Source organism: Fringilla coelebs (genome assembly GCF_963513975.1).
Source record: "Fringilla coelebs genome assembly, chromosome: 18".
In the NCBI taxonomy this organism is placed as follows: Eukaryota; Metazoa; Chordata; class Aves; order Passeriformes; family Fringillidae; genus Fringilla; species Fringilla coelebs.
In genome coordinates, this window is record NC_140044.1 from 8390190 (window position 1) to 8412453 (window position 22264).

Below are 22264 nucleotides of genomic sequence, written 5' to 3' on the forward strand. Positions count from 1 at the left end.
GTGTTTTAGCCAGGAAAGCTGAGTTTTTTCTACTCTGTATGCATGATAAGGCAGAGACTTGGCAGCCTTTCCCCCTGTGAGAATACTGCTCTGGACAGGAGGTGTGTGTCCACATAATTACAGGGGAGAAGATCTGTCCCAGGGAGATTTCCAGAGAGCCTGTCCTGCCCATCCTGACTGTGTTTTCCCAGTTTGCTCTGAGGGAGCTGAGCTTCCTTTGATGTGCAGGGAAGCTGGGCTGAAGCACTGAAGGCAACAAACACTCTTTCACTGCCCCAGACTGAGCTGAGGAATAATGTGTGTCAGAAATGAGGAAATCTGTGCACAGGAAATTTAACCAGAATATACACTTGGAGCTCAGCCTGCATGAAGTATGTGCTCGAGATCTTATCTTCCAAAATCCCTCATTGTTCTAATGGGGGAGGCCCTGCCTCAAAAATGTGAGAAATGTTATTCCTTTGGTTTCTTTCCCAGTCTCAGCATTAAGATTAAAAAGAGAAAAATTGGGAAGTTTCCCCCTGCACCTTAACTCTCCTTCCTCCAGGAAAGAGAGCAGAACAGAGAGCCTGCAAGCTGAGGAACACTATCTTTTATTTTAGTGGATTTTTCGCAAGAGTTTAAAAGCTGTGACACCTGGTACCACAGGACCCTGGAGTCAGAACAACTGCAGCTAACCAAGGTAATTCTTCACCACTTCAGTGCTCTGTAAACCACAGAATTTGTTTTACCTTCCCTACACAATGATGAGTTTGATAAATTACTTTAAACGAGCCCCTTTCAAGAAATGAAAAAAGAAATCCCCAAACAAGTAACCAAACTCTTTGTCAATGACAGATAGTTCTTGTCCATATTAATGAGACTTTCTGCAGCATTTTAGATAATTCTCAAAATGACACACAACTGCATCTTGTTCTCATCTCATCAGCCCTCTAATCAACCCATCACTGGAGCATATATTGCTGTATATGATGGCAGCTGAGCAGCAGATCCCTGCTGGCACCCCAGGAGCTGCTGTGAGCCACGCTGGGTCAGCCCACTCCACCTCAGCTGTACTGCATGAAGTCAGGGGAAAGGCATTTGTGCAGGGATCTGTTTCTCTCGTTTGTGAATGGATTGTTCTGTACACTGAAGTGTGACAACAGTAGCTATCACATTTCTGAGTTAATAAAACACCCTGACACTGCCTGAGACGCTACCTCATAGCTGCACCTCTCGTGTTACCCCAGGCACAGCCTGCACCTTCCACCTCTGCTCACAGGCTGGTCCTGCATCCCTGCAGGGCTTCCCTGGCATCCCACTGAGAGGGGAACCACACACACACCCAGACACCTCAGCTGCTGGGATGGCAGCAAGGCTGGGATGGGGACCAGGTCTCACCTCTGCTGGGATGGTGTGTGGCACACACAGCCTGTACCTCAGGCAAGTGTGTGAGACCTCAGCCAGCCCTTGCAGCTCTGGTTTTACTCTTGGAATATCTCTGGGTGCTGCACAACCTGCCTCCAGGTGGGATCAGCCACATTTAGAGCAGCCTGAGCTGTTTCAAATGGCACTGCTGGCTTGGAGAAAGCCTCTGCTGCCTCCTTGTGAAATACAGGGCTCCTGAGAGCTGCTGCTGTTATCCCTCACATTCCCCTGGATACTCCTGAGGAATGTATCCTGCAGGTATAAAAACAACTTACAAAGGTGCACACAGTCTGTTTGTGGATCAGGGCTGTGCTGGAGAGTTTTAAACATCTCATGGATTCACTGATCAGTGGAGCTTGCATCCCTCATGAGGAGGGGTTAACACTTCCCAGAACACAAAACCTCCAGGGATGGCTCCCAAAGGCAGCAGCCTGGAAACACACTAATCCCCTTGTTTGTCAGTTCCTCATCCCCTTGTCAGTCCTCCTGTCCTCAATACCTGTTTTCCAGACAGCTAGACAATAATATCTCCAGAGGGGTTGGGGGTGGAAGGTGCTGTTCTTCAGCCAGCATTGTACTGTGAACAAAAAGCATCTGGGAAAAAAAAGCACAACCCTGCAAAGCCCAGAGTTTGTATTTTAACTTCACTGTGATTTTTAACCCTGGGTGAGTTCTTTTCTCCCTGATTCCCCTAGAAAGGGGAGCAGAGAGGGAGAACATCTGCTGCCAGGTGAATATTTGCTGGTATACTCTGCAGCATGACCCTTTGTGCAAACACCTTGCATGGCTCACACTTGCACACTGCAGGGATTCCACCTGCCTGTAGGACTTACCTTGCTGACAGAGAATCCCTTTCTGTAAAAAGACTGAAAGTTTTCAGCAGGAGTCTAGGACTTCTGCAGTCCCCCCCTGCCCTGGGGAGCAGTGATCAGCCTCCTCCCACACAACAATCTGAGTTTTGGGGTGAACCAGCTGGATCCTGGCTGCCTACTGCACTGCAGCACTGAGAGAGGATGGGCTGAGGCAGGATGGATCTGAACAGCTCCATCTGAATGGAACTGCACAGCCAAAATGCAGAAATGCATGCAGCTAATGCATCCAGGAAACAATGACCTGAATCCCTCCTGGGGAGATCCAAAGAAAAGATAAAGCCCTGGCTAACCAGAGTTTCAGAATCTTCTGTTTTTAAAGGCTGCATTCCAGTTCAGGCTCCTCCCTCAGATTTTGAAGCCAGTTTTTGGCCAGGTGACATCACATCCTCACCAGACTAAGGAGGATCACACAAATTCTACCAAGGGCAGTGCAAACCTTGCTGTGTCTATGGACAAACGTTTTGTCCCCATCAGGCACCTCCTGGGAATGCTCCAGAAGGGCTTTGCACGCTGGCAGCACCTTCTGCTCTGCACTGCAAACTGCAGCAGCAGAACAAACCATCCCCCTGTGCTACAGCAAGGGAATTGAAGATTTCCTTATCCAACCTGCCTCTCTGGAAAGGATGGGTGACATCTCCTCCCCTCTTTCCCCTTGTTCCACTGACAGTTCTGAGGCCAGCCATGCTGTGGTCAGTCCAGTCTGCTGGACCCCCCAGAAAAGGTGAACCTGGTTTTGTGCCAGAGAAGCGTTTTTTGTGTTTGAGAGAACTCCTGCCGTGGTTTCAGATGGGAAACTCTCCCTGCAGCACCTCCCACTCTGCCCCAGCACAGGAGATGGCCAGAAATGGTTCTGCCCTGAGCAGTTCCAGCTCATTTTGTCTGTCCAGCCCTGCACCACATGATGGTGCTCATGTACACAGTAATGCTGTGGGTGCACAACTGAACCCACTCCTGGGCTGCTTTTCACAAATCCCTTTTTGCATGTTTAAGGATGTCATTCACTGCAATTTTTAAAGCCCAGTACTCAGCGATGCATGATCCTTAAATACCACTGTGAGTACACAAAGGTGGCTTTTATTGATCATCCTAAATGAAGGAGTAGGGTGGGTAACTCTGGATGACTCTGGTACTGCAAATTCCTCCAAACTGACATGGCTTTTTTGGAAAATTAAATTCTCTAAGGCACGTTTACTTTTCTTTAATTCTCCATCATCCATCAATTTTGCATTGAAAAAGCTCAGCTAAAACCAAACCACCAGTGCCCAGAGCTGTTACCGACTGACAAATGTGCACAATTTGATGAAGGCCAGACAATTTCCTGCTTGATTTAAAATTTTACAGCAGTAAGTGAAAAAAGAGAGAAAACTTATTTTAAAATTGGTAATTCTTGCAAAAATCTAGAAAGGCAGAGGGGTTCTGGAGGGTCACTGTGCAGGACATGGAGCTTTGCTGCACCACATATTGAGAGCTGATGGGTGAAAGGTGATGGTTCTGCAGTAAATATCATCACTACTTAAGTAATGACCTGGGCTCCCAAAGAGGAGCTCTGGGTTTTTTTTTTTCCCTAAGAGAAAGATTTTACTTTGTACTTTCCATGCCCTCATCACAAACTCCCACTATGAAAAAAGTTGAAAGAGGAAAAATCTGTCAGCTCAGGTGCTTGTCTTTGAAAGGAAATAACAATTCTCAGCAAGTGACACCTCAAGGCTGCAAGAGCCAGGTGGCAGGAAAGGCTGTGCCTCCCCTGACAGAGGGGACCACACTGCAGTCAAGCACTGAATGAACCAGAAATCCCCACTGAACTCCTCATCTATGCCAATTTAGCTGAATAAAATTATTAAATAGCAAATTTCAGGAGAAGCAGCAGCAATGTCCTCATTATTACATTGGGTAAATCTGCACAAAGCCATCATTATTAACTGAGTATTTAGAAAAAAAGAAACCCTGAACAGAATGGAGCTGTCAAAGGGATGTTTCCACTTCTCTGGGGTCAAAAATAAAAAGTTTCTTGTCCAAAATCCCCCAAGTTTCTAGACCACATGCAAATGATTCCAGAGAAAGATGCTACATAAAATAAGCAGCCACATACCTCCAGGTCATTGAAGAACAGATGTGTATCTGCAAGGTTGAAGATCATTTCTTCCATCATGAGACCTATCCTCACAGATGTTGTGGTGTCCTGTCAGGGGAAAATCAGGGTTTTTCCATTCACTTTGATTTTCTTTTTTGGGGATAGGTGTGGGGGGTGGGAGATCTTAGACTGAACCCAGGATCTACACATTCCTATTTCTTAAGATACATTTATTAAAGTAATTTTACCTCCCAAGTGTATTTTAACACTATCATGATTTCCCCATCCTTTCTCTTGCTCTCCCAGATAAACAAATTCTGTTCTTTGAAGGAAGTCTGTGACCACTAACAGCCCTCACACTTCAGATGATACAAAGCTCCTTTAAACACCTGAAACTATGCAAGAACTGCTTCTGTAGGTTAGACAAAAAAATCATTTCCAGTAGCATCATTAGTGAGTGACTGGCTTGGGGGTAGTTACCCAGCAACACAACATGCAGAGGGTGATTCTTTCCTGACTTGTCCTTCAAACCAACAATTCCATTCCCACTGAAGCTGCCTACTTATTTACCAGCATCAGCAGAGTTAGAACAGCCCCATCCTGCCATGTAAACCCAATTATTACACAGTAAAATCCTTGTCCAGTACAACTATTGCTGCTCAGGACAGCAGCCTTGCAGAGCCCCAACTGCAGCTACACCAAATAACAATATTGCTTAAAAAACCAACCAAACAAACCCATAAAATTTATAAGGAAAAAAAAAGAAATAAAAGGAAAAAACAAAAGACAAGACACAGCAGAAATGCAGGACAGGTTCATCATTCAGTGCAGCTGGTGTTGGGAATGGCAGCGCACCCAGGGCCCCTGACTGTGCCCAGCTGCTCCAGCCCCAACACCTGTGGGTCTGACTCAGGGTCCCCAACTCCTCCTGGAAGGGAAGGACATGGAAAGGAAGGACTTTTAAACCACTGAATGTGGAGATGCAGGTGCTGGCAGCTCTAAAGTATCTCCTGCACCTCCATAAGGACACGTGAACTTCCTCACATCCAGATCCTGCTCCTGCCAACAGCGCTGACACAACCTCCAGTGAATTCCCCTGGAGAAGGATGATGCTACCTGCAGCTCTACTTAAGTGAGTTTGGTTAATTCATCCTAGAAAATTAATGTTTTTCCCAGTTGAGACAGCACTGAGCCTGTGAAAAGGCTGTCACTTCACTGCCCCACCAAGTCAGCAAGCCAACCACCCCTCCTGCCCCCAAACAACTAGCCTTGTTCCCAAATCCACAGCAAGAGCACAGAAACACACTGATGCAAACTAAGTTACCAGCAGTGCATTTTCTTACTGATTAAACAGTTCAAAAACAGAAGCAAAAATAATCTGTATTTAATTTGATAAACAGTCACAGCACAAAAGCATTGTGCCTGTTCAAACTGAACAACAGACAACTTGGAAAAAGCTCACATTCCCACAAGAGAATTTTCCTTTCTGTTGTTCATTCATCTTCAGTAGGTCAGGGATCTCATCTTGATGTATAAATCTGTATAAATCTGAATAAATCTGCCTTGGTGTGTGAGCTCAGCAGAGGAAACCCACCCAGTTAAAGAGAGTCTCTGCTCTAATTTTCTGCAGATTTCAGTGGGTCCTGTTGCTGCAGGACAGCACAGCAATGAACTGACTGGGGAGCTCAAACAGGGAGCACAGTGCAGGGAGGGTGAGCACATCTCAATCAAGCTGACAGGATGGTGTGCTCCACACCAAGCCAATTACTGCACATTCCTAACGAAGCTCTCTTTAATTAGAGCAGAATGGCTGTGGTTTCAGCCCTGTGTGCCTCACCAGCCCTGGGTCCATACAGAGGAGCTCTGTCACTCACTTTAAACATTCTTGTCGCTGCCCCACAGACAAGGGCACAAAGCAAAAACTCCAACAGACTTGCCTTGAACATGTCTCTCATTTTCAGCCCCAAACCTGCTCCCCTGATGAGGCACAGGGACACAGACCTAACCAGGGCATTTCACAGAGGCCCCACAGGAGCAGCACTGAATCAAATTTTACTACCCAGGTGTAGTTACACGGGGGAACTGTTTTGAAGAAAATATGCTGCTAGGAAGAAATTATTTTGTAAAATGGTTTTTAATGAAGCAATTTATTTTTATACATTTCAAGGATCATTAGCCTTTAAAACTCTTTCAGGAAATCTCATTGGTTGCTATCTGTCATTTATCCCCTAAGTTTCATTTTGGCTTTATTGGTATTAATCACTAATGGGGAGTAGGAAACATTTCCACAGTGTATGAAGTTACCTTCTCTTTCACTAAACAATATGGAAACCAAACTGTAGATGGGGGTGGGGGTGGGAAAGAAAAAAAATCTTTCTCTTGAGATACTGAATATGATGGAATGAAAACAAAACAGAAAAATGCACTTTACCACCCAGAGGGGAAGTCATTTGGGGAAATGATTTGGCACCACTGCTTCCACAGTGTGGACATTTCCCCCACAGCAAGGCACAATTCCAAGTGCTAAAGAGGCTGATAAAGTTTTAAGGCCAAGCAGCACTCCCAGTGTGGCAGAGGTGTCTAGAGGCAGAGGGGCAGGGTTCCTCCAGCAGTTACTTATTTGCAGTGCTGGACATCTAGAAGCACCAGTCCCAGAGGTTGTGCCCACCCTGAGGAAAGACAAAGTTGCTACAGCTGTCAGTTCAAGGAGGAACAAACACAAAAATCAGGCTGCACCAAAAATGAGATTAGCATATCCAAATCCTCTGTACAGTGTGTAAATAATCAGAAAGAGGATTATGAAATTGGTGTGAAGATGCTGATGGAGTGCCCTTCCTAGGCACAGAAACCCTGTGCCACCACAGGACATCTCTGTGCTGCCCATGCAGGAGCAGTGTGAGCTGTGTTCCCAGTGATCCCTGCTAACACCATTCTGCAGGAAAAGTGTGCCCAGCAGCCCTGGGAACCAGCTCCTGACAACACATCCAGCCAAGGCTTCCTGATGCATGTGAAGCCCAAGGACCACAGAGAGCTTGAAATCAAATCTCCTCCAGGAACCACTTTTTGCAGTGAAAACAGATTAATCTAAAAACTCAACTCTGAGTGCTTGTTTAGTAACTTTAGGAGAGCGAGGTCCTCCCTGTGCTAATCTACCAGTCATGCTTTCACAAACAAGGACAATGAGAGGCAGGGGTGCAAAACAGGCAATAAACTCCTTTTGTAAATAAAACTTACAGCAGCACAGAGTATCCCCACATGCCTCATCTCTGCCATGCTCCACTGGCGGAGTTTCCTTCAGGGTCAAACTGTAACAGCCCCACAAATTACTTTTAGAGCAAACCCCTGGTGCTCAGACCAAGCATTCCTGATCCTCCCATGCACAGCCTCAACAGCTGCCTCCCATGGAAACCTGGGGGAGCCAAGCATGGGGAGGGAAGGGATCATTCTGAATTATTCATTCCTCCTCAACACACCCTCCACTCCCACTTCTGAAGACCAGGAGTCAGTGTCAGAGCTCCCATTTCTCCTGAGAGCACACCTTGGGAGAACCTAGAGGTAAAAAAGCCCCCACTCCCTACTGCTGCTTCATAAACAACAAGTGATGAAAACATACAAAGAATAAGTCCCTTTTCAACATTTTGAAACACTGTCAGCATTTTTGAACGTTTTGATCAGAAATGTTTTCTCTAAAGAGCATCCTTGGACACGTCCCTGCAGTTTCTGATGGGCTGCTCCCACTGCTGGCAACGGCCACCCCTTGGGAGGGAGGAATTTCCACTCCAAGGGAGGCACTGCCAGCTCCAGCTCCACATCCACTTGCTTTGGGGAGCTTTGCTGCCTGCTCAGCACATACTCCCACTTGAGGAAAGAAAACATGGGCAGCAGCAGCCTCTGTGTTGTAAAGGAAGACTAAAGCACTCATTTATCAAGGAGCTCATTTTCTTTCCTATGCCAGTGGCACAAGCTCACATTGGTTGCCAGTGCTGCTCTTAGTTTGGCCACTTGCATGCACTGCTTCTAACCCTTGAAGCAGTTCTCTACATTTGAAGTGAACTGTGTTTTAAGAATTACAATTTGAGTTCAGTTACATCCTCCGGGCTACTAACACCTCACCTAAAATTAAATTCTATTTCAGTTTTTATTTTTAACCTTTGTTTCAAGTAATAATATGGCAGAATACTGCTGAAAGGACCTTGCTGAATAGTTTGTATTGAAGATAATTTCCATGAAAGCTGGAGGTGATCAAGGAAATGACAGCAGTGGGAAGGTAGATCTGCTCACACCACACCAAACTCCCACTACTCTGCATTTCAGCAGAGCAAAGGGAATGCAGAATGTGCATGCACACCCAAATCAGCTTTAACTGCAGCCAGGATGCTGAGATGTGCACCGTGCTGGAGCCCCTCCAGGAGCTGAGCTGCACAGGAGCTGAGCTGCCAGAGGTGCTGGCTCTACCTGCACAGCAGCCCTGGGGCTTTGAGGCAAACAAACAACTGCATCCCCAGCATCCTCCCAAAGGCTCTGCATTGACATCACCCTGGGCATTCAGTCCCACTCACACTGCAGCCCCATCACCTCCCCAAGGCTCTGCACTGACAGCACCTTCTCCCAGACCTCCTGGAACGCACAGACTGATTTTTCCTGCACTGCTTCTGCCTGCCCTGGAGCATGCCCTGCAAGGACCAGTGTTTGTTAACACCTGCAGCCAGTGCAGGCTGCGTGTCCAGGGCCAGCTCTCCCTTCCTGCACGCTGTGGCTCTCAGAGGAAGGGGGAAGCAGATTTATCTCTGGCAATCTCTCAAGTGCAAGTCACTCCAGAGCCCTCTGCCTGGCAGGGTCCCTGTTCAGACTTGCAGGCCATTAGCAGAGGGGCAGAGCTGGCTCCTCTGAGGCAGATAACAGATCTGCTTCTTGTCTGACTCTGCTTCTCTCCAGCAATGTGGCAATTACCTCGACATTCAGATTGTCAGGACAAAGTCAGTGGGTCCTGGATTCAGACACCACCACCTCCCTTAAAAACCCCACCAAAATAAAGCCCCGGTATTTAAAACTAATCAGTCCTTTCAAATCCCTGCCAAATACCTATTTATGCCGTGAGCAAATAATTACTATTCTACAAGGAAGAAAGTATTAATTAAGAGTATTCAGCAGACTCCTATTCTATAGGGTTTATCTGCCACAGGTGTCAGCCAGAGGTGAGAGACGGATTAGGATACAATCAAGGGCCTTCCAAGTTAAATCTCCTCCTTGTGGTTATCTGTTAATAACAAAGTTGTCACCAAAAGAAAGAATTTAATAGTTTTAATTGGGTTTAATTACTTGGAAACGCCTGGAAAATGGACCAGCTCGGTTGTAGCATTAAAAAAAATAAAAAATAAAAAAAAATTCAAAGATACAAATATCAGGGCCACATGTTTGAACAAAAAAAAGTCTGTGAGAATAATCATCCTTTCGTTGTAACATTTTATACCTTGATCAAAATTTGAGACACGAACAAGACTTTCCCAGAATAATGGGAAATTAACCATGTGCACGAGCTCTAGTTCAAGTAAATTCATGTCTTTTTCAGGAAAAAAATACATTTCACTCTTTTACTAACTGCACCTAAGTAGCTTAGCTTGCAATTTTATCTCTTTAGTAAGACAGGCTACAGCAGACTGAGCCTCTCAGAGCTTCCCCAGTGAGGGTGAGTATTTGTGAGAAAAGTTGTTTAAAGTAAGGAAAGCGGCTGAGGACCCAAAAGCCATTTTCAGAAGTGATTTACTTAAGGGACTACATCAGGCTTTTTTGAAAAGGATCATCCCTTTTCAAACAGAACCTCTCCGTTTTTCAGCATCCAAAGTTTTTCCCACCAAAATAAAGACATTGTTTATGAAAAGATTGAACCATCCAGGTTTATGAGACAATTTACTGAACTGAAATGATTCCTGTCATAAGACAGCACAGTGTGACCTTGTGATGGAGAGCAAATATAACTGAATCCCTTTTCTTCAGCTACCTTTGCATATTCACCCTCCTAAATGTTCTTGCTGTCTACTGAACAACTCTTTTTACCGTCTTGTCTCTTCACATATGGATGGAAATTATTCCAATCACCAAGTGGGGACACAGGTCACTAAATCCTCACATTTAGGGTCAAACAGAGGGTGAAAAGTCTCTCCTCCCTCTGCAAAGGAAGGTTTAGGGACAGGCAGCAAGGAGCTCACTAATTCATCCAGGCTCTGAACCCATCAAGCCTGAAGTGGATTCCAGTGCTGTGGGAATATGTACTTAAATACAGGTTAAAAGCTGGGCCATGATGCTTGAGGATTGATGGGAATTATTTTTATTTAGTAATACAAACGGTTCATGACCAAAAACCTACAAATAATTTCTTTCTACTGTATGTGGCATGCATTTCAGAAAAGGGAGTGGAATTTAAACCAAATTAATCTTCATTTCCTTCCCCTCAGCACAGGAAAGTCACTGTATTTCTGTATGAAAGCCCTTGACAGCCCTGTGAAAAACACAAAACTTCTGGAAAGCTTGGTGGAAACACACCATGGAGTGCAATCCTCAGCACAATGCCATGTTTTACACATGCAGCTCCCTAGAAGAAGTCATGTCCCTTTGGTTTTTCAAACTTTTCCCCTTGAAACTTCAGAGCCAGTTCAGCCATACTGGAAAGCAGGATCCCTCTCCTCGAGCTTGTTTCATAACCCACCATCGTTTCTGCAATTTATTTTATGTCAAAAATAATCCTTTCATAGCCCCAAATGCCACGTGGGCAGCTTGCTCAGAACCCCCCAGCTCCCCTGAGCTCCAGGACAAGGGGTTACATCCACAGGAGCTCAGAGCATCTCTGTGCCCACCTCCAACCTGCCGGGATCTGGCTCTGCTGCTTCTCATCCCCACGATAAACACAGATGTCTGCTCCCGAAATACACATTTGAAATAACCCAATGGCTGGAATTATTTACTCCCTTCTCTCCAATAATGAGCTAAATAATTGATGCAGCAGCATGTCTAAAGTAACAGACTTCTTTATTACCTGCAGTGATTGAATGCTTCTTTAATTTAACTTAAAAAGGCATTAAACACAAGGTTTAGCCTCCAGTGGGTAAAAAAATCTCCAACTTCCTCAGAAAATCCTTTCCAAATTGTATTCATCTTGACTTAATCCATGATCTACTGAGTGAATTAGGCTCTATTTGTTTTGAAAATCTATTTTATGGAGTTCCAAGGGCTGTGTTTTCCTTAGGAAGGGCTCATTCTGCCTTTCTGCCCGGGATGCCTGCTAGCAGCCCTCAGCAGAGGCCTCTGCAGGTTCTGAATGTCCCAAGGTGCCCCACACATATGACTAACAAAATGTAAATAAACACAGCTGAGCCAGTAAGAAATTGGAAGGTTTTCTCATTAAAGAAATAAAATAAACAGATGTCCTTAAGCACTTTGGCTCATGTTTGTCAAAGGAATGGAAAACTCTCAGATGTTTGAACAGCAGTCATGATATAAGGCCACATCTCAAGCGAGAGAAGGGGAAAAAAGCAATGCCCTGGCACTTAGAATTAACTAATAGTTCTCAAGGGAGGCCCCTTTTGATTTGAACCTTAGCAACTTCTACAAATAGTTTTTAACAGCCGAGCAATAAAATGGGGTTTTATTCCTTCTCAGTTTGTAAAGCGGTAAAGGACAGGCTGGGCCATTAGGAGCATGAATCACCAGCAGGTTTGATTAAATCCCCATGGTGTTTCAATCAGGTCCTGGCTTTAGGGTCCTGTGAGAGAACAAAGCAGCAAAAAGCACAAGCTACTTGAAGTGTTCAGGGAAGGGGAAAAAAAAAAGAAATTAAAAAATCAAACCGAGGGTTTTACAAGGATCTCGAGCAGAGCCAAGGCGGAACTTTTCAATGACTTTTTTTAAAATTGGAAATTATAATTCATTCAAAGGAAGACTTTTCATAAGAACATGTAACAGCCAGTGAAACTTTTGAGGAATAAGGTTTCTTAGATCCACAACATCATTTCTGGTGAGAACAAGACACTCCAGTTCACAGCCAGCACGCAGCAGCTATAACATTTGTTCCAATGCTAGAAAATCATATTTATGTCCTGTCCTCAACTGGGCCAAGCAGAAACTTTTGCTACTCTCTCCAAAAGGTCCTGCTATGATTGGTGAGCCCTCTCCTGGGTGACTGCAAGTCTCTCATCAGCGAGGCCAAGCCCATGTTTGCACAGGCTGCAAAGCTGAGGGCATCTCCTGTCTGCCCATGGCTTGAGTAAACCTCATACTGCCACTTCTGGAACACAAAAGCATTAGAAAAATGTGGCTGTCACAGAAAACCAGCCTGTGCTTCCAACCAGCACCTCTGAGGCACGCTGCAGGTTCTCACTCCACGTGAAGCAAGCCCACAGCCCCAGCTCCCAGGTCACACAGGACAGCTACAGCCCTTCCACTGAAGGTCAACCTACACCCAGGGCATGGCTTGATTTTAAACCATGAGTGATTTTAAACCAGGACATAATGTGCTTTACACATTTCTGCAGTTGTGTTTCTTAGTCTGAGCTAATTCCACATGCTGAACAATCTCAGAAATGGTATGGCTCTTGCAGGGAATTCTACAGAGCTGAACTCCCAGGTATCAGCAGGCACTGTCAAAGTGCTGATAAAGATCCAACACAATTCAAGAACTTGGACTGTCCTATGTGTTCAAATCTCTAAGCCCAGACTAAAATAAAATCCTCACCATTTGATTCCAGCATTTTGGAGTATCTGGCATGTAAAGGTGAATTTTAACTCCAGTTTTTACTCTACTCACAAGTCACTTGGACACTTCAATCCCAAGAACAAGAATACACATTCTTGGAACAATACAAAATACTAAGAAAATATATTGGCTTCACAGAGCTCCCTCAAATTAGGGAAAGCAACATACCCACTGCTCCCTTTTTTCTTGATTCCAGTCCTTCAAAAAGCATGAGAATGAAACTGCAGTATAACACTTGAACAAAAATTTCTGCGTCTCTTTCAGTCTGAGAAATTTTAAGGCTTAGACAACACAGGTTATGGGACAATCCTGCAAATATCCCAGATGGGGAAAGAGGAATAGAGTCATGATTACTTTTGGTACAGGACTGCATGCAATCTCCTCATATTGTTTCTGAATTACTACCACCAAATGAGGGTCTGTGGTCACCTTGCTGTGCCAAACGAGCCCCCTGCCCTTTACCAGCTCCTGTGAAAGCCCAGCAGCACTGTTCTGGATTTGGAGCCATTTCCCCACTATATTCAATGCTCTGGGGACAAACCTCTGCTGGCATGGCCAAGCCTGCAGCCCGTGGAGCAGGATCCATCACACACACCTCAGGATTAGAAATGCTCCATGGACGCCACAAAAAGCCACAAGGGTCGACATCTGCTGAGGTCTGCAGGCACATGGTAAATATTCTGCACCCATAGAGTGATCAGAAACCTGCAGAACAGGTTTTATAAACCCTCCTGAACATAATACCAGGGTTACCTGCCTCTGGAACTTTTGGGGAGTTGCCTTTTCTTGTCACCCTATGGCAAAGAAATTAAGACCAAATTTCTGATGACTCTGCAATCCCTGGGCTACAGCAAAGGGTTTGGGAAGAGACGACAAAAAAGGAGCAGCCTAGGCTGGGCTATTCCTTCATGCTTCAACTTTTAGTACATTTTGGGTTTTAACTGCTACTGATGCTGTGGACAAAGTATGTTCTAAACACCTGAGGGTAACTCTCAGTGCCCTGAGGAGGCTGTATCTATGTTAAGAGCATAGAGACAACAAAGAGAATTTTCCCATTAAATTAGGTCAGAAAATATGCCTTGAAACATCACCCGTTAATAACGTGGCTTTCTATGAGTTCTTCCTGCTCTTTTTTTCTCATTTTTTGGACAGCTGCCTGTTGCTGCCATCACCAACAAAGGGGCAACAGACACAACCATTTGGGTCTAAGCTAAAGAACACAGGATTTAGACCCAAATCTCTGAAGCTGTGGTTGGTGTTCCTCCTCCCATCTTTTAAGAAAAATCACCCCAGAGAGAATTGCCATTCTTCAGCTTGAACAACTTTACAGACTAATTCTTTGAGCACCTGCAGCTCCACTAGTGCAACAGACAGGATGATACTGGGAGATAAATGCTGGCCAGGGGATGGTCAGGATCACATCAACTCACACCTTTTCCAGAGGAAGACAGAGGGAAGCAAGATCTCCATGTGAGAGATTTAATTATAAGCATATGCATGTCTAATTACAGGCACGTGAATTCTTTTATGGAGAATTTTGGTTTTGATACTTCATTTACTTGGAGATTAACACTTCCTGCACTACTGAAGTACGAGATTCTGAAACTATTAACCTCTGGCTGCTTCACTTGTTCTTGATAGTTTTGAATTGTGCTACTATTTAACAGTTCCCAGCCTGTCTGAGTGTGCTGCATTTCCCTCTTGGTTTAAGGTCTGTTCCAAAGCCCACCAAAGCCTCTGGTTGTCTTTGGATCAAGCCACCAGCCAATAATGCTTTTATAAGTATTATAAACCATTTCCAATTCCTGAGGAATTTAATACTGATGAAACAAATGAAGAACAAAAGAAAAAAGTCCTTCTAGAGAAGTTTCTCAAGGAACCCATCATAACTCAACAGAAAAGGTGATTGATTCTTCCAAAAAATAATCCTGTTTGGATCATTCTCTAAATTAGTAAAGGAAACAGCCAACAGAAGCCCCCACACAGCAGAGCCCAACTCTACACCCTCCAAATGTGTGCAGGAGGCAGCAGGTGAAGGCATCTGCTTCAGAGGTTCTGTGCCAGGACAAAGCCAGCCCACTGAGGGAGTTCTCCACGTGAATTCAGCAGCCCCTACCCAGGGCTGAGCTCGACCACAGAGCAGATCTGCACACCCTGAGTTTGTTTCCTGACCCTGCCTAATTCTCCCTGGTGTTTGCAGGGCTGAGCTTACACGTGCACACCTCGTTCATTCTGTTCTCTGGGAAAAGTCACCACTCCAATTACCTTGTACAACCTGGCTCTGGGTAAATCCCTGCCTGGAAACACGTGCTTGCTTTTCAGAGGGTGCTGCTAGAAGTGTTAGCAGCATTCCAAGGGCTGCAGTAGACTTCCACACCACAAACACCATTTTATATCCTTTACAACTGTGCACATCTAACAGTGAACAATAAATCTATCTTACTAATTACACGTTCAGCTTGTTATAACCATCATAAAGAAGTACAGCTGGTAAAGCCATGAAATGATGTCAAATCATATTTCTGCTTTCTGGAGAGAAGCTGGGTTATTTTCCAGTCTCCTGATGAAGCTGAGTGCTCAAAGCCATGTGTGGAAACAGCTGCCAACTATGTCATCCACCTTTAATTAGGTAATGATATTGTCTTTTTTCCTACCCATTTAAAAGTGCTTGACATTCTGTAATTCAAAGTGACTGAGGTGTTTATCATAAAAAGCTGCCTTAGGAAGAAACTGAAGCACATGGTACTAAATCAGAACCAGTGTTTTTTCCTTAGCAGCCAACTTCAGGCTGCTCAGCCACAGTTACCTAAAAAAAAATGGAATTGCCTACATTTCAGAGAGGGTATCTAAAATATGGTCAGCTAAACATTTTTCTGAAGCCCCCTAAGAAATGTGAGCTCTGGCTGCAATGTGGGAAGCACAGCCATTTCTTCATGGCAACCCAGACAGAGGAACACAAAATCTCTCTTAAAAAATTGTCTAAGATTTGTAAGAAAACACTGGTCTACCAAAAAAAAGTGTTAGCTTATTCAGGCTGGAGTTACTGGAGCCTGGCTGCTGGATGCTCTCTCTTGCAGACAACAGACACTGGAAGAACATCCCAGCAAGTGGCAGCTGAACAACACGAGCTTTGGAAAAACAAGGGGCTACTTGCAAGATGAAAGGGAGGTAAATTAAATTTTCACATGTTCAGAGGAAATACCACAGGACACGTTGATACAAATATGTCTGAATAAAACAGGCAGCATCTGTTGAAAAGCTGGCTCATTAGCTGCCCCCACAGTTCCCGACGCAATTTGGCTGGACAAGCAGTAATGCTAAAAAAATTAAATTTTACCTTCCCATATCTGGATGCAAAGGTTCCCGTGAGTAAGGAGTGAAAAATAATTATCGTCTCATCCAAATCCCACACAAACACACGCTGTGATGACAGATGGGGTGGAAAAAAGAAATATAGTTACATATTAAGCAACTGCAAGAACAGGTTCAGTCAGGAAATATGTCCTGTTGGACTAGAGATTTTTAAGATCTCAAGCCATTTGGAGCACTGACTGGATGTTTTGTGAAAAGCAGGCAAAATGAAACATCAGGAATTTTGGAACTGCCATCCCAAGAGCCTGATCTCCTGACAACCACAGAAATCCCCTGTTGCCTATCAAGTCAGGGGAACAAAACATCAGACTTACAAAAAGCCCAAAGGAAAAAAAAAAAAAAGGGTAAGTATGAAGAATAGTTTGAGATGTTGATAACACAGAAATTGAGCAATTGTTTTGACTACTCGTGCCTGCAGGTTCCAGTTGTATTACTAATTTTGTTCTGTCTCTCAGATTTGCTAGCAGAGGCAACTGTACATCCTTGCTGGATGCACCAAAGGAATATAAATCAAAGTTATTACCTCAATCTCACTGTCAGCAGTAGGGGAAGGATCGTTGCTTCTTTTTGACCGGGCTCGTACCTTGCCATCTGACCCTCTGTGATGTCTGTCTGTCTCTACATCTTTTGCTGGTGTTGTTGAATATTCCCCTATTAGGAGAAAGAAATTCCATTGTAAACCTACATTTTGCATTGTGTCACTGTAATTAGAGCACAAAACCTTTTATGGAAAAGCAACAGAAACGCTGTGAAAACACCATGAGAAAATCTTACTCTTTTCACACCAGCAGCTGACAGTGTAAGAGAAGTAAGTTTTAGTTCCTAAGATTTGTTAAAACAATTTCAAGAATCACCAAAGCTGCATATGTAACATTTTAAAAAGGACCTGTCACTTCAAAAAACCTTATCAAAATTTTCACTGCAAAGAAAAAAAACTTTTGGAATTTTACTCCCCCCCATTCTTTACAAAGACAGAAATTAGAAAGGCAATAGAAACAGAACCCAAGACCAATTACACTTCTGAAATTTTTTTTCAAATCTTTTTGGTTTTGTTTTCTTTTTTAAAATTAATGAATGTGAATGAGTATGCATAGTAGCATATTTAATATGAAGTACATGAATATATGAAGTATATATGAAAATATACCTCAACATCAACTTTTATTCAAAAATACAGAACTAACCTGTTGAGCCTTACCCCATTTCTCAGAGGACAGTATTTTAGAAATAACTGAGAAGACACAGTAAAAAGCAAACTTCCCATGTACAAAGTATCTGTTTTGATTGGCCTGAGTTTCACAGATCTGTCTGGGTTTCACTCACCTTACATTACAAATCCTTTTCAAACATATTTTTCTTTACACCTTGCTAAGTTGTGGCCTCTGCAACTTCCTAGAATAACCACACTCTTCTTCAGAGAAGCTGGGATTGTGCCTAGGAAGCCTTTTAGAAATTATCCTTTCTCAAAAATGCCGAGATAAGATCTAAGGAACGGAAAATCCTCCAACTGCTTTTAGAGCAGTCTGTGATCACTTCTTTTTAAATAACAATACCAGTTTATTTTTCTTTTAGAGCAACCACAGATGTTCAGATTTGTTTTTTAAGTCAGCAGACCTTCAGTGGGTGTGTACTGTGATCATCCACAAATTGTGTGGTGTTATATATAAATGTTATTGCACGCCAATGAAAACGAGCAGGGAAGTGATATCTGAAGATTGCTCTTGAACAGGACACTGGGGGATCATAATCCACCAGTAATTCCATGAACTACTTAAGCTTTGAAACTTGGAAAATTAGGCATTCAAAGAGAGGACACAAATTTTGAAGCTATCTTATGGCGTGGGACTCTCTCTTGATGTGGTTTATGAATGCACAATATTAAGTGTTGTTGTAAGAGGTGAGTATAATCCTTGACAAAGATATGGGCTAAAATGTCATCAGACACTGAGGAAACTGAGAATTTTTCAGAGCACTGCTGTTTGTTTTTTGAATTCATTGCCATCCATGTCAGCCCTCAGTGCTGCTCTGGGGTTGGCATGTCATTGTCATTGTCCCACCTCCCTGCACAACCTTAGAGGAGATCAAACCTCACAGACTCACAAAACCAGCACAGGATGGTTTTAGAGAGCTTGAACATTCCAATCTCATCCCAAACCCCAGTGTAAGAACTGTTCAGTGCTAGAAAATCTGAGCCATCAACGCGCATTTAAATAAAAACTCCAACAACAAGAGGACAGCACTGAGATCTCTGGATGGCTGAGGCTGCCAGGCTGGGAGCACGAGAGAGGCACCTACCAGAGAGTGATTCTGTGCTCTGGCTGGTGATGTTGTGGGAAGAGTCCTGCAGGGAGTAGGTGGAGGTGGGGACGGCCGAGGGGCTGATGCTGTTGGCAGACACGTACGGGGAGTTGTAGGACGAGCTGTAATACTGAGAGTACTGGCTCTGAGGGAAGCTGGGATACGAGGAATATTCCTTGGAGGGAGAAAAAGAAACATCTGACTGGCATGTGTCTGGTTTTATCTTACAGACAAGTCAGGCATCACAAAAGCTGTGGTACTCGTGCACGCAGCAAGTGACGGCTCGGGAGTATTTCACTGAAGAACTGCATTGCATTCACTTAGGAAATTACATTTCTGCTTCTCACAAATATACTCCTGTTTTATTATGATAGACTAACCAACAAGAGGTCAGAAACATGGCAAGTTCTGGGTTTTTGGATAGGATTTTAGTTATCAGTGCTGACACATTTTATATTACAGAGTTTAACAATTTAATGTAAGAGTGAAGTAGGGGCAGCTTTCTGAATAGGGCCATGATGGAACATATAATCTTTGCAAACAACAAAACACCTCAGAAATTGCAAGAACAGAATGAATAACTGGGTGAGGGAAGGAGCAAAACAGGCTGCATTTTCCCATGATCAGCAACATCTTCTGATCAGTTGTTAGGCTAAAAAAATGAAAAGAAAACAGCAATTTTTTGCAGCAATGCTCACGACAGTCTGCCCAACTATCTCAGCAATAAATAAATGCCTGAGTGATCTTGCCTACCTACAGAAAATGAACAAAAAATATGAGGTGCAAGTGACCCTGGGGAGCTGAGGTATCACAAAACTCTTTGCCTTGATTTTAAGGCACCCAGAGAAACCCCATAGCATTATCCTTGGATGTTTGGTGGGAGTACTGTGAAAAGCAGGACACTAGAAAACATTATAAAATGCATCTCTGAACAATCAAAGCATAAAAGGTTTCATTTGTTTCTTTTTGTTTTAATTGCAACTTCTGTCCTTGTCCATTTGCTTTTCCAGACTGAGAACTGTGTTCATGCTCTGGGCATTGTCTTTGAGCAGAAGGCTTTTATTTCCTCAGAAATTATAATTAGCCTCTGGTATTAAATAAAATTAAATAATAAATAGTCTTTAGAAAGACTAAAAGCACTTTCCTCCTTAACAGCTTACATCTTTGTCTGTGACAGCTATTTCATTAACTTTCAGTCACCAGGGAGCTCTCAAGAACAAAGACTCAAATTGTCATAAGAACAATTAGACTGAAAAAGAAATGAGATAATTTCATTGTTTTCTCCTGCAGAAGATTACAAAATAATGAAAAAAGCCCAGCTTTTCCCTCTGTTTAGGCAACCTCCATACTTCAATCAAATGCCCTTCTGTCAGTAATGCTGATGTTTTAAGGCCAAACTGAAGCAACAAAGAAATTGCCCACTGTTGCCATTAAAAATACAAGTCAACAATCACCCTACAAACAAGGAACTGAAATTACTGGCCAAGCAAAACACATTTTCTGGGACAGTGTACTCATTTGTTTGCTCCAAACAAGAAGAGCCTTTTGCTACTGGAAAACATCTGTCTTGTGTTTTATTTACACACCCACATTTACCAAGGTATCTGAGGCACGGAGCCCACAGACAGGTGTGTTCTCAAATAGGGACGTGCACAGACATCCCAGATGGCTCCACATCCACCAGGGGCTGCCAAGGCCTCTCTCAGAGTGTTCACACTCCCTGCACAGAGCCAGCACAGAGATGACAGGACTCCAGGAGCCATCCCCTCTGGAGAGGATGCACCGCATGGCTGGAAGTTGTGAGATGGCAGAAGAATGAGGAAACTCCTGGCACTGCTACAGCAGCAAGTCAGAGCCTGCCAGGGCACCCTGCTCCTGCCAGGACTGGGCTCTGTGTGTGCACTGAGACACAACATCCACCAGGATACCCTCAGGTCCAGCAAAGGGACAGGCACAAGGAGCAGAGCAGAATGGCACTCAGCAAAACACAAAGCAATACCTTCCTTAAATACATGTGAACACTAAAATAATCTCTCTGATCTATAAATCTTCCAAGGGGTTAAAAATAAGTGACAAGGTTGCCAGCAGTAAGTGCTGAACCATACCTGATGCACAGCACTGAATCCTGCAGAATTGGTCAGGCCATTGGCTCCCTGGTAAATCCCTGTTGTGCCTGAGGGAAAGAGGATCACAGTCATAAGATGCACCAGCAATCAAAGTAACAGGGTATGTTAATCCAAGTAATTTCCAACAGGAAGTAAAGTACCAGCTCACTACAAAAAAGTATGGCACAAATCTGAGGCTGTAAAAACTCTGGGCTGTTGCTGGGGTTTACTGACTGAAAGGCATTCATTACATGCATTAAAACATTGATTATCAGTCTGGGAAACGCAGCAGGAACACAAGGATTCAGCCCAGATTCAAAATTCAGTTAATTCTTTTTACAAGAAGTAATGGAATAGTACTTTTTATCTTCTCCTCCTGTAGGAAAACCCCTCAGATTACACAGACATCCTCCCATGTGTGCTGTGTCATGCACCTGTTCCCTGGTGTTGCTATTCCCAATGTGAGAACAATATTGCTGAGATTTCTGGGACAACAAAGATGTTTCTTCATCCTGGGATATCAGGAAGAGAAAGGATGGACATGGATCTGTCCCAAGCAGAGCAGCTGATGTCCAGCCAGGCTCCCTCAGCTGGAGGAAGCACCACCACACAGATTTTGTTTGCAGAAGTCAATGTCCAGGTAAGATCTACAGGAATGATCTGTCTTTGCCTCCCATCAGCCATCAGCTCTCCTCCCCTCTCAAGTCCTAGCCTTGATTTAGCTCACTCTACGCTGGTTTTGATTTCAGCATTTTTCATTTCACATGGTGTGTCTGAGGTGTGATTTTGGTGCTGCCTGGCTGCACTGGGCTCACCTTGGCTTTGTTCTGCCACCTCCATGTGCCATCAGACCAAGCCCTAACCAGACCTTTGGCTTTTTCTCTCATCTGGCTCCTCACCATGGGAATGCCTTTGAGCAGTGCTGTTTTAACCATGTGACACTCTGCACGTCTTCATGTGGCAACCATCCTCTGAGCTTCCACTTGCTTGCTTTTATTTTAGGACACCAGATGAGCTGGGGAATGGACAGCTGAACAAACTCCCCTCTGCCACAAAGCACATGCACTGAGAAATAAATCCCCACCCAAAAAGAAAGGAGAGAGAGAGGACTCTGCCCTCCTGAACTAATTTGTTGCCACGTGTGGTCTTTAGAAAGAAAATAGCAGAGAGGAAGAAAGCAGAGTGCAGGTGCCTGCCAGGTACCTGGAGGGCTGGGTGTCCCCAGGGCTGAGCAGTGCAGGTGGCCTTGGGGATGCCTTCTCCTGGCATTCCTGCCCTGCAGGCAGCTCTGGGTGGATCAGTGTCCAGTCCCTTCCAACAACCCACATGGGGAGACTGCCCAGAGCAGCCTCCCAAAGACAGCAGCACATCCAGCTCCTGGCATTTCCCCACTTCC

The 22264-nt window shown here is 44.2% G+C and overlaps 1 protein-coding gene across 1 annotated transcript in view; it reads right to left on the bottom strand.

Annotated features, from left to right (window-relative positions):
* EYA2 (EYA transcriptional coactivator and phosphatase 2) overlaps positions 1–22264 on the bottom strand; it is an 86984-nt gene that overhangs the window by 8270 nt on the left and 56450 nt on the right. The window contains exons 6-10 of the mRNA XM_084217842.1: positions 20869–20936; positions 18761–18938; positions 16989–17116; positions 16431–16514; positions 4366–4455 (exon numbers count right to left, since the gene is read on the bottom strand). Coding sequence (XP_084073968.1) covers positions 4366–4455; positions 16431–16514; positions 16989–17116; positions 18761–18938; positions 20869–20936 — 548 coding nt within the window. The remainder of the gene's footprint in view (positions 1–4365; positions 4456–16430; positions 16515–16988; positions 17117–18760; positions 18939–20868; positions 20937–22264) is intronic.